Source organism: Sciurus vulgaris (genome assembly GCF_902686455.1).
Source record: "Sciurus vulgaris genome assembly, chromosome: 14".
In the NCBI taxonomy this organism is placed as follows: domain Eukaryota; kingdom Metazoa; phylum Chordata; class Mammalia; order Rodentia; family Sciuridae; genus Sciurus; species Sciurus vulgaris.
The window spans coordinates 64,438,443-64,451,097 of NC_136475.1; the positions used below are offsets into that span (position 1 = coordinate 64,438,443).

The window sequence follows — 12,655 nt, forward strand, 5'->3', positions numbered from 1 at the left end:
AGGAGTCCTCAGTGACCCTAAGCCCTGTCCACAGCTGCCCCAGGCCGGAAGCTTCCTCAGCTTCCACAGGACACCCTGGCAAAGCAGTGCCCACAAAGCAGCTGGTCGTCTTTCTCATTTGGAAACTGGCACAGTGGTTTCTGTGGTGATAGGAGTCCCCCACTCTGTCTCTGTGAGCCCCATTGAGAAGCTTTCTGGCTGGGGTGTCAAGGCCTGGCATAGGGAGCCTTTCAGAGAGGATGAGCTGTCTACATCCTTTATCCATAAGGAATTGGGTTTTGTAAACCCTATTCACTCATGAGATATAAAGAGTGAGACTGCTGACTGGGTTGTTGGGGTATTAGGGAGGTTGGCTGAGCTAGGAAAGAAGGAATGCTGAGTCAGCCGATGCAGGCAGATTTTGATGAGTGTTGTGAATTACCGGTTTGGCATGGGACATGGATCAGCTTTGTACCAAATCATTGTTGGTGGTGCAGGGGAAAGACTGGCACCAGCAGAGACCCTGACAGGCAGGCTTAGGTAGAGTGACAGTGTCTGTGAGCTTCCTCTCAGACCCTGGAGGGCTTGTGGAGTATCCAGAGTCTTCCTGAGGAGGTGGCAGATTGGCCACTCCCCAAAGGAGGAGGACGGTCATGCTTCGGTTTCAATTACTACTGCCCTGTCCACTGGAGTGGATCAAGCACATTTCTCAGATAAGAAAACAGAAGTGAGGAATCTATGGGGTAGGGGAATTGGAGTGAAGGTATTTTTCCTTTCTGATTACTCTGGAAAGACAGAAATGACTGGGTGGTGAATGATAGTTGCTGTTTTGTATGAGACTTGATGTAGAAGGAAGAGTAAGTGCTGGCAAGTTCTGCAACCTGATTAGTTAATGCAGAAGCTGAAACTTATCTTTGGAAACTGACCATTAACCATTATCTTGCCTTTGCCTGGGTTATTTCCCTACTTCTTTATGAATTTATAATAAGGGAGAAGGATGACTAGAGCTCTGTAGTTATTAATAGATTTATACTAAAAGATACAAGCAGATCCTGCCGACTACTTCGTGATTTGAGCTGGTGGGTTTGATTCCTGGTTTTCATAATCTGTGCTTGGAGGTTTGTATGAGAGAGAATCATTGGGGTAGATGGGAAACATGGTACCCACAAGCTAGGAGGGTACCCCAGACAGCATGGCAAGAACTTTTTCCAACAGCTGGGGACAGCTTTCTGTGGGTGAGCGGGGACATCATCCCTTTTATCTGGCTTTGGTTTGCTTGATTTCCTCTTTAGCAGTGTTTTTCATGACTGGAACAGGTGTCAGACTGCAAAGACAGGGGCTGAGAACTGGCCAAGGTGACCTGTAGGGGTGGACTATGAAGTCTTATTGTCAATTGCTGTCCATTGCCATGGGGATGGGTGATAAGGTATTATGTTCATTTCTGATGAAAGTTCAGAAACCAGTCAGGAAGGGCAGCTGCTTCTTGCAAATCTCTGCCCTCTCCTCCACAAAAAAGAAGCAGCCATCATGGAAGATGCTGGGGTGGGGAGGCAGGCATGAGGGATGAAGGTGTCCAAGGGGTTGATCACTGCCTTGGAAAATGGTCGCATACGTTCGCAAACCACGGGGAGGCCACAGAGAAGAAACAGCTGGATTCTTTTCATCACCTAGCTTGCATGTTATCTCCAGCTAATGCACCACACTGAGAGAGTGCAGAAACCTGGAAGTGCACGGTAGTGGAGTGGGGCACTGGATTTGAGACCGCCCCTGGCTAGTTATGGCACTGAAGAAGTTGTTTGGTTCTTTGGTTCCATCCAGTTTCGTCCTCTGTTGGTGGGATAGGGAGAATGGGGTGGATAGGGATGGGGTGGCATCTATTCTATGACTCACTGGCCACAGCCTGACCATGTCTCACACACACAGCAAGAGATGGGGCTTGCTCTCTGCAGTGGTGCACTCTGCCCCTCCTTCCTTGCCTCCCCAGCAGGTCATTGTGCTGACTTGACTAACATAAACCCCCATCTGGACACAGTCCAAACACCAGATGTGCCCCCGATTAGTGTCGGTCTGGGGAATGTTTCCATGACTGAAAGGTCAGGGTCGGCTGGAAGTGCCCAGAATGGGTGTCTGCCCCCCACTCCATGTCAGCTGCAAGACTGGAACCTTCCATTATCTCACTGGCTAAGGAGCTGAGCTGGGCCAGGATGGAGGTCATGGGGGGGCGGGAGTTGCAAATTCAGGAGGGTCTTGTTTTACTTGCCTTCCCTCTTTGCTCTCCGCTGAAGGACAGGAGTGTGATTTTCCACTTGGAAGAGACTCCAGGGGTGTGCAAAGAGGGAAGCCCTGCTGGTGTGTAACTGAAAACACTTTGTTCCCCTTTAGATCTGCCATGTGCTCATGTCTTTTCTGATTTTCTTACGGGGGCCGTCACCTTCACTATGGAAGGAGAAACAAATGATAATATTGCGATGGGCTGGGTTGCTATGTTTTCCCCTATTTACAGGTTATTTTAAGTATTGCTTCTACACTTTAGACGGGCTTTCATGTTTAATTTCATGCATGTAGGACCGGGCGAGACTTTCCTCTAGGTAGCAATGAAAATTAAATACAATTGAGTTTGATGTGTACCTTATTGATTCCAGACCCATTTCAGTAGACTGTGACACTTCAGCGACCTGCAAATTCTACACATTAGAGTTCATATTTTACACAAACTCCGCATACCCGAGATGTGGACTTGCGTTTTCCACCAGCAGCATTCAACTTCCAACAAAAGATAGAGGCCCTGTCAGAAGATGAAAGCTTCTAATGAAGACACATCACAGGTGGTATTTATGGTCACCCCTTAGGGGAAAAAAGATTCATAAATAATTTCATGGAAATTACACCAAAAACTGAGTAATAATTTCCTTAATTCCATGTTCTCCCTTCGGTTCTCTGCAGGCCACATCTTGTCCCATGTGTCACTGCAACTCCATTTCAAAGGGATGAGGCAGGAGAGGGGAGAGGTTGTATGTTAACTGGCTTGGGAACTGCTAAGTAATGAAAAGGGTTCAACACCTTTGATTGATGGCGTCCTGTCAAGCACAGAGTTTCTGTTCTTTGTGCGTGACTGTTGGTGACGTTTGCTTTTCTGTGGCTCATAGCTCCTCTGATAGTCATGTCATTAGAGAAGACCACTTGAGCAAGGAAAACAGTTGGTGATCAGGTCAAGGCAGGATGGGCAGGTTCGAACCAGTCATGGTTTCAGAGTCCGGTAGCCATCATGTCTCTTCTGCAACTGGGCTGTGAATTAGAGACTCCACTCAGCCCAAAGTGGGAGAAAGGGAATTTTTACTAGAGGGCATGGCCTTTTGAGACAGGGGAGAAAGTATCTTCTGCCAATTGGGGCAGGGAAAAGAGGTGAGTCAGAAAGGAAAATGGTATTCCCCACTGAGGGTTGTAGGGCCACTTGTAAAATGATATCTCCGTGTTGGTCTGCAGCCAACTTTCTCAACCTTGGCTGCATTTTGAAATCTCCTGGGGAGGCTTTACAAACCTGATGTCCAGGTCCCATCTCAAACCAATTACATCAGAATCCCTGGGGGGTTGGGTACTGGGTTCCCAGGTTGAAGTAGTTTTAAAGGCTCCCCAAGGTAATTCCAATGGACACCCAGGCTTGAGACCCATTGATCTAGGACCTTACTAATCAAAAGTGTGGTCTGAGGACAGTGACCTGACTTTAGACATGCCCAGCCCCAGACCTACTGAGTCAACATCTACATTTTAGCAAGGTCCCTGGGAGATTCAAAGTATATTAAAGCATGAGGATCTGTGGTTCTCAAACTTAGCTTCACATTATAATCATCTAGAGAGCTTTTTAAAAAAAATCCCAGCACCCAGGCCACACCTCATACTGATTAAATCAGAATTTCTGAGGGTGGGATGCAAGCATCAGTAGTTTTTTTTTTTTTTTTTTTTTTTTTTTTTTATAGGTTTTTCAGGTGATTCCAATGTGCATGGGTTTTCGGCCATGGTTACATATTAGAATCAACTGGGGAGCTTTTAAATATCCTGATACCTGAGCCTTACCCTTAGAAATTCCAAATTAATTGGTCTAGGATAGGCAGAAAAAAAAATTCCTGGGTGATTTGAATGTACATCCAGTTAGAGCCTCTATTCCAGAATGTTGGTCCAGCTTTGTTGAAGGGAAAATTAGCTTAAAAAACTTCCTGTAAGTCAATAGATCCAAGAATGGTTGAAGGAAATCAACAAACCTGATATGGGGACTTTGATATCTATACTCCTTACATGTGATTATGACTATACTTTTATATTTTTATATGAATTCAAATATTTGTATGCTTCTTTAGTTTTCTAATAAAGTTCCTTTTGAAAAATTTAAGTAAGCTGACTCAAGGGACAGAAGCATTGGTTTGTGCTTAGTCCACAGGAGCTCAGAGCAGTTAAGCCATCAGGTGGGATGGAGGAAAGTTCAAGGTGGAGGGCTCAGGGAGCTGATGGCATCTTCTTGTCGCTTTACCCTGTAATACTCTCACCATTTCTAACATGACTGTGAAATCGAGTAGTTCTAAAGTAGGGTTGTTGGATTTAGCAAATAAAAACACAAAGTGCTCATTTAAACTTGAATTCCAGACAAACAATGAATAATTTTTTAGTGTAAGTATGGGTCATGCAATATTTGGGACATATTTATATTAGAAAATCTGAAATTCAATTTTAACTGTGTGTCTTCTATTTTATCTGACAACCCTTTTTTACAGCTAATTCTAAATTCTCATTATTGGAAATATATTCCCTGTGCATGGGGATTTCTCCAGGCTTTGAGTTGGCTCTTGACATGTGAGGTGAGATCCATGTGCATTTGTTGGAACCCTGTCCTCAAGAGATCCACCCTCCTGGGTTCCACAGAGGCTCCTCCAGTGTGTGTGTGTGAGCGTGTGTGTGTGTGTGTGTGTGTGTGTGTGTGTGTGTGTGCATGACTCTGTCTATGGACTATGTCCTTAACCTTCACCTCTTCCAGGTTCTCTTGAAGTCCTTGTTATTGAGGTGTTTCCAGGGAGCTCCTCAGAAGTACCCTTTTCTCTGCCTGTTGCTTGCCTGATGCAGGCTGTGTATATCCAAGAAAGAGGGAGCTTGATGGTCTTGGGGGTGACAGTGTTAAGCAGATGGTAACTCAGACATACATAGCAAAGGAGGGGAGAAGGCAAGCTCAGTTCACCAATTGCAGCCATCGCTTCTCCCTGAAGTGGCTGTGCCACGTCTGAGCTTACATGTCTGGCTTTCAGCAGAGGCCTACTCCATTGAAACACACTCAGAGTCAAAAGCACAGTTGCCTATTCCATTTTGCTCAGACGAACTCATCCTGGCTGACTCAGAGTTGGGAGGAGGCTTGCAGGAGGGGTAAAGGGAGGCTGAGAGTGGGAAAAGACAGCTGGCAGCCAGAGAAGCACAGATACAGCTGGAAAGATGTCCAAGATGAGATCAATCAATCAATCAATCAATCTATCTATTGATACCCTGCTGGTTACATGGCTGGGTATATGCAGCAAGTTGCAGGAAGATCAGGAAGGGTAGCTGGACTTATCTCTCCAGTCTGCCCTAAAAAAGACCTAAGCTGGTCCTGGCCTGTTCCCTGGGGCAGGATCTTTAAGCCAGTGAGCTTCACAAGAAGCCCAAGAGGGTAAGCAAGGCTGGACCACTGGCCAGCCAGGTTCCAAGGCCACGGCTCCTTTTCTCTGGCTCTCTGGAGGCTAAGGGCCCCTGTGCCAAGCTCCTCCCCTGGTCAGACTCTGCAGGCTGATGAGGCTTGGAGAGCAGCACCTTCTTGGAAGAATCTTGTGTAGACTACCTCCTGTTGGAAATCTTCCTTTTCCCTCCTGACATCACCATCTTTCCAGAGTAATAAATCATGGCAGTTTTAAAAGAAGTTGCAGACTTGGTTTGTGTTTCTTCTGGGATTCAGGGCTCAGGAAAGCCAGGCTCCTCTGTCTCCTTTTTGGTCTCCTGATCTCTCTTATTCCATTCCTGATGGGCTGCTGTGCGGAGTGCTGGTATTTCCAGAATATCTACCTCCGGTGCCCTAGAAATGATGTGGGGAAGATTCTTAAGAGTAACATCAATACCTCATGGCTAAATAAAATGATAAAAGGACTTTTGCTTCCCTGACCACTTAGTTGAGGGCAGGAGCAACCAGAGGCTGGGAAAGATTGGAAGAGAAGCCGGGCAAAGGGAGGGGGCAGCTTCAGAACAAGGAAACCTCTGAGCTCTCCCTTGCAGGGACTCCAAGTCCAGCAGCCTCATTCAGATTGCACTGAGGCAGGGACAGCGGATGAACTATGAACTATGCTGACTGGTTGGAAAAGCCAGGCCTGAGCCTATCTGGCTCTTTGGGGTTTGGCTTATCAACTCTTGACCAGCGTCTGGCCATGAGCTATAAGTCTATACTCAGGACCAGGCTGCTCTTTGCTGAAGGAAGAGTGGGTCTGGCCCTCCAGGCCTGCAGCCCACAGGAATAGCCTGTTGGTGAAATGACATGGATTGTGTAACTGTCACATAAGCAATGTGTCAGGTCCTGGCAACTGTGGAAGGTGGGCATGGGCAGCCTCTGGGGCCAGGGTCACTGTAACCCAGCTCCAGGAAAGAATTGTTTACGTCATGGGATTTCCCCAGGCTGGCACACATAGCCTGGTTGGGAGATGGGCTGGTGTGGACCTTACTGCCCAGATCCTGGCTGGCTTTTTTCTGTCCACCTCTGACCAGGCCCAGGCCTGGCCTGACAGTCTTGAGTCTCTGCCTGGTAGAACCATCAATGTAGCCAGTGCCTGGGAGAAACTCCCCGGTGAATCTGTCTGGGGTAACGATGTGCATTTTTTTCCCTATGGAGCTGGGGGTCTGAACACCTGGCCAGTGTATGTGGAAGGGGTCGAGGGCGAGCTCAGGGGTGAGGCGCGGCTAGATGACTGGGAAAGAAAACGGCGGGCAGCTTGGAAAGGGCTCACTCTTCATCCTTTCCTGGCCTCTCTCTTCTCCACTGGCATTTCTCATGTTCTGGGACAAGGTCTAAATTGGGCACTTGGATGAGACATTCCCTGGGAGCTGCCAACCTTCTGGGCCCAGGGTGGTCACAGGATTGGCTGGCTCCACATGTCCTCCTCTGGGTTTGGCACTTGCCCTAATCCCCATGGTGCCTGATGCCAGTACCTGCTGCCTGCTGAAGTCCTCTTTTACTGTGCCTGTTCCCAGCAATATTTGGAGCTGCCAAGGTGTGTGTGTGATGTGTGATATGTGTGTGTGTGTGTGTGTGTGTGTGTGTGTGTGTGTGTGTGTGTCTACACGTCCTCCTTAGATATTTAACTAAATGTTTATTGGCCCCAAGTGAGGCACAAATTCCACAGTCCTTTCCAACCTTGGACTTGTGTTTGGAGAAAGTGCCTGAGTACAATTTATTAGAGGTGTATAATTCTCCCCACCCTTAAGGCCCTGGAGCATGTGTCCTCTCCCTTGGGAATTTTATTACTGGGACCTCAGGTCTGTGTCTCCCACCCTCTCTGGGCTGCTAGGATCAGAATGTGTCTTATACAGCCAGCTCTGAGCTCTTCTGCTTTTGCACCATTTTTGAATGATTCACTTTATTAACTTGCAGAGGGCAAGAACCCACGCTTGGAATCGGCCAGACACTGTTTCTAATCCTGATTCTTGCTTACAAGCTGATTGTTAGTTCTCTGAGACTCAGTTTCCTCATGGTGCCTCCCTCTCAGGGTCCTTGGGAGGATTCTTGAGCTCTGGCCCAGGAAGCACATGACACAGTGCAGGCACTTCATGCGTCCCAATTCCTGTTCTCTGCTTGTCTCTTCTCACCGTTGCTGGAACAGAGCTGGGCTTGTGGTCAGCACCCGGAAAAGTAGTGGTGACTGATTAATGATTATGGAGCCTGCAATTATTGGGAAGAAGTCCCTAAACAGGGAAATAGCTCTAAGCAAACCCATTAATTAGGGGCCTATTTGCAGTTCTTTTGTGAGGGCTTGTCATGTGTTAGCTCAAGGAGGTCTTGGTAGCTCCAGCCCCCACCTTCCCCCAGAGGTCATTCTGGGAAAATAATGATCAGGGAGAGGCTCAGGCTTGAGGTGTGCAATTCCCACCTACTTGTGACCTTCACGCCCATCCTCCCTCCCACTGGCCAGGACTGGTCCAATAAACAAGTTAACAGGTGACAAACACAGCCCTAATAAAGAAGGCCACTGGCTTTAGGATAGCAGTAAGCCTGAGCTAATGAACTTTTACCAGGGAGGAGAAACTCCCTGAGGCTCAAGACTGCTGACCCAGAGTGACCTCTCAGGCCAGGGGAGGCCCAGGCTAGCTCCCAGCTACCTTTTTCTCTTTAGCTTTCAAGTACATTTTAAAAAAGGAGGAGGAAGAAGAAGAGGAAGAGGAATGCCAAAATAAAATAGATCATTACAAAAATCACGTTATAATTTATATGTTTATATTTATCAGATTAACAAACTTAAACCCTAAATGTAATATAATTGTGGTATTTAATGATTTCAGGAATTCTATGAATTGTGTACTGCAAGCAAGTGTAAGAGAAACTACTGTAATATACGTTTGAAGTGGCTTGGTGGATGTCATTTGTCCTGGGTGAGCCTTCACCCCACTCCATGGGAATGACTCCATGGGGCAGTTCAGAGCTCAGGGCCCTGGCCTCTGCTGGTTACTGAGGTCCTCTTAGAGTTGGGCTAAGCCCTGGTAAGAAACACTGAGAGATGACCTCATGCACAAGAGGTGGTTCTGGCTTCCTTCAAAGGCTTATGGCTCTTGGCAGGTGGGTATCCATGCTGGGCCCTGGCTTTAGCACTTGAGGGTAGTGGGTGCTGAATAAACTCTTCAAGGTACTTACTTTAGGCACAGCCAATGTGCCTTCAATCACTTATCTGATGACTTCTGTCTTCCTAAATAGTTGGGATGATGTTTCACTTTCCCCCTTCTTTGTCCTTGCCATATAATAAGTGCTTCAAATATACACTGTCAATGGTGTCAAGTCTTCTCTAACGAGCACCTGAGCCAGGTCTCTTCTCCTGTAGGAGTTGCTCCTCCATTTCAGAGCATCACGTATTGTGCTGTGATTACGGTTGTTCCTTGCCTTTTTCCTGAACAGGCTGTGATCATCTATGAGCATCTTAGTGTGACTGGCACAAAGAAGACCGGTCAAAATCTATAACTGAAAAGTGGCTCAGAGACTGAGTTTGTCCTGTCAGGCTGACAGAGACAGGCTCCCTCCCAACCCCAGTGTGCTTGGAAGCTACATTTCTTGATGAGTGTTTTCCTGTTTTACGAATCTCCGTCGCTAGAAGCCGATGTTCTTTTTTTCCGGGTATCAGGGCACATCTGGTTGTTGGTACATGTTGCTTAGTTAGAAAGTCTTAAAACAGCATGAAATTGTTAGCACGTTGCTCGGGCCTGCCAAGCTGTTCTTGAGACTCCAGCTTTGGTGGATTTAGTTTTCTGTTTGTTTTCTGTTTTCATGCAGTTTAGAAAATTGGTCTGTGACAACCTTGGGGGAAATAAGCCTGCCTTGAGCTCCGCCAAGAAGAGGCAAGCCCGAGATGAGGGCTGAGGGAGGAGGGGGAACGAGCTCAGGGTGGAGGGGCTGTGGATTCCTTCCTTGCATATCCTTTCCTTGTGTTTTGGATTGACACTCAGGCTAATTTGATGTGTGCAGAGAAGGAATGCCCAAAGGAGGTGGGGAGGGCTGGGGAGAGGGTGGTCTCTCTCTGGGTCCTCAGAGGGAGACCAGCAGGGACCAGTATAGCACCTTTGGGTTCCAGAGGAAACGGACATTCTTTTTCCAAATAAATGCATGATGGTGGGGGTGTGTGTGAAGGAAGACACCCCTTCCTCATACATTTGATTCCTCTGCTATCTTTGAGTATGGGCAGTGCCAGAAATCAACTTTCCCCACATGGCCCCAATATGCCATCTCCCCTCCCTGCTCTCGGTAGCTCTTGTCTCTTGGCAGATTTCCTTTCTGGAAATAATCTCATATGGGGAAAGTCTGCGCTGATCTGTTTCACTTTGGGTGGTAGTTGCTTTCCTTGCTGGATATATGGGCCTGGCCAGCACTGCTTCTGGGCAGTGGCACTGGGCATGGAGAAGGGGTGGTTGGAAAGTTCTCCTGTACCTCCAGACAGGACTCAGTTTGACTCCTGGCAGTAGAGACAGGACTCAGAAATTGTTTTTTTGGTCAAAATGTCAACAGCAGCATCCTTCCTCCCCCTTTCTGGAAGCACTATGACTTATCTTTGGTGCTTTCTGTTCCATCTCTGACTGCTATTTAAAAAGCTTTCCTTTCATGCTTTTCCACAAAAGGATGATCTACATTTCGGCCTTAAATCTGTCCTCAGAGGATGGTTGTCAGCTGTGCTCTGTTCTGCATCTTTATGGGCAATTCTGGCCCTTAGCATTCTAAATGGAACTCACTGCTCACGCTTGAGGATCCCTAGGATGGGTCTTCTGCCTCCTTAACACCCCCTTTTGTGGAGTTGAGGGAACTACACCCCTAAACATCTACATTCTTTAAAGGAATGCTTTTTTATTTGGGGTCTACACTGTACCACTCATTGAACATGTGACTTAGATGTAATGACTTACCCAAACAGCATAAGGTCACTAAGTGACCTCCTCACAAAGAGACACCAAATGACCATTTATGTAATATCAAAGACCCTACTCAGTCCTTCATGCTAGGGGTCCATGAGCTCAGGAAGATTAAGGATGAGAGGGTTTGGATTCTGAATTTTTGTCACTCCACCCCCAATCTAGTACTTCCCTCACTTTCTTGGTCTTTTATACCCAGCTCTAAGCCCACAGGAGTACCTTGTTAGAATTTAAATCAAGGGAGAATTCCCTTTTGTCTCCACCCTTAGTTTTAGTTAAGTATAATGAAATGGGTCTTTTATTTTCAAAGTGAGAAATGAAGAGAATTAAAAGGAATTTTTTAAAAAGCATTGAAAGAGTTTATAAATTTTAATTCTGAACATTTGGCAAGGCTTAAAGGCGTGCTGTCATATTCTAACCCAGCCACATCTCAGGGATTCTTGCCAATGAGATTCCCTGTCAGTCCTTAGAAAATCATCCTCTCTTTCTCCCTTCTCTGTCTCTTCCTCACCTGGAAGGGTTTGGGGCAAGCCCCCCTCATATAACCTAGACTGGGGTTCTGGGAATCCATGGATGGGCTTCTGGAGCCTATGAATTTTCAGAAATTGAATGAAAAAGCTATTGAATTTTCATATGTATTTTCTCCTGGGGAGTGGATTTACTGATTTAATAAGATTCACAGAGATGTCGGTGACTTCAAACAGTCTAAGAAGTACTGGAGGGGAACAGGGAACTTCCATGTGAGAATTTTATTTTAAAGCCAAATGCTAGGACAAGTTTTACTTTGCCTAAATGGGCTTGTTTGCTTTTTCCTCCTGTAATTAATTTTTAAATGTGTGATGCCATTAAAATATTTCCATTTTTTTTTTCCATTTTTATGTTACTGAAAAAAAGTTATTTTCTATTACTGGGGATTGAACCCAGGGCTGCTTTACTACTGAGGACATCCCAAGCCCTTTTTATTTTGAGACAGGGTCTCACTAAGTTGCTCAGGTTGATCTTGAACTTGTGATCCTCCTGCCCCATCCTTTCAAGTAGCTGTGATTATAGGCATGCACTACCGTGCTTAATACTAAAATTATTCTACCTGAATCAATTCAACTTAGTGTAAATGATACAGGAAAAGTTGATTACTTTATTAGTTTTTTTTTTTTTTTTTTTCACAACAGAAAACCTTAGTAAGTGTTTCAGCCATAGGAAGTTTCTATAATAGCTACGATGCCAAATGACAGAGGGAAGAGAAATCAAGCAAGGCTAAGGGACATTTTTGCTGAGAGTGTGTTCAGATGTCTCTGTGGGACGAATGTCCCTGGGGTCAAAACATCCTGCTTCAGCATCTCTACCAGGAGAAAGTCTCAGGGTAGGAGGAAGGAAGCCCCTGTTAGAGCAGAATGGAGTTGCTTCCCTCTGTGGGCTGCGTGTCTTTGCCGGGCAGGACGGAGTTAATAGGAAAGTGCAGACATCAGCGACTTAGAAAGACCCTTGTAAGCAGTCCTGCACTTCTCATCACCACATGTGACTCATCATGAAGTCATCCTGTCTGTCAGATCTTATGGCTTCCCTCCTCACTGAGTGACTTAGAACACTAGCTCTCACTGCGGGGCAGGTGGCTCCTGGCTGTGTGGAAGGGACCCTTGGAGCCATTGCCTAGCTTTAGAAACATCTGTGCTACTTAACCTCCTGGGTCCCATGTATCTGAATAACTACTGGGAGGATAGTGTTGGGAGGGAGGAAGGGAGGGAGGGAGGAAGAGAGAGAGAGAGAGAGAGGTAGGTGGTGGTGTGCTAGAAAGTACATGGGATTTGGAGCCAGTCAGCCATGGTTCAAATCCAAACCCAGTTACGCCACCTTTGCTAAAAGACACATTTCACATTTAAACGCTTGGGGAGGGGGAGGGAGAGGGTGGTTTGCTTGCGTTCTCGAGTTAGGGACATTTCCTTTCTCTGTTTTCCATTCCTCCCAAAGACTACTCTGTTTTCTCATGCAGCACTTATGGCAAGACAGGCCTCCTAGAAAGGGA

The 12,655-nt window shown here is 46.5% G+C and overlaps 1 protein-coding gene across 1 annotated transcript in view; it reads left to right on the forward strand.

Moving 5' to 3' along the window:
• Positions 1-7,174: 7,174 nt before the first annotated feature.
• Positions 7,175-12,655, forward strand: part of LOC306643565 (uncharacterized protein) — a 78,295-nt gene continuing 72,814 nt past the window's right edge. The window contains exons 1-2 of the mRNA XM_079109799.1: positions 7,175-7,244; positions 8,530-8,619. Of these exons, the coding sequence (XP_078965925.1) occupies positions 8,604-8,619 (16 nt within the window). The 5' untranslated portion in view covers positions 7,175-7,244; positions 8,530-8,603. The remainder of the gene's footprint in view (positions 7,245-8,529; positions 8,620-12,655) is intronic.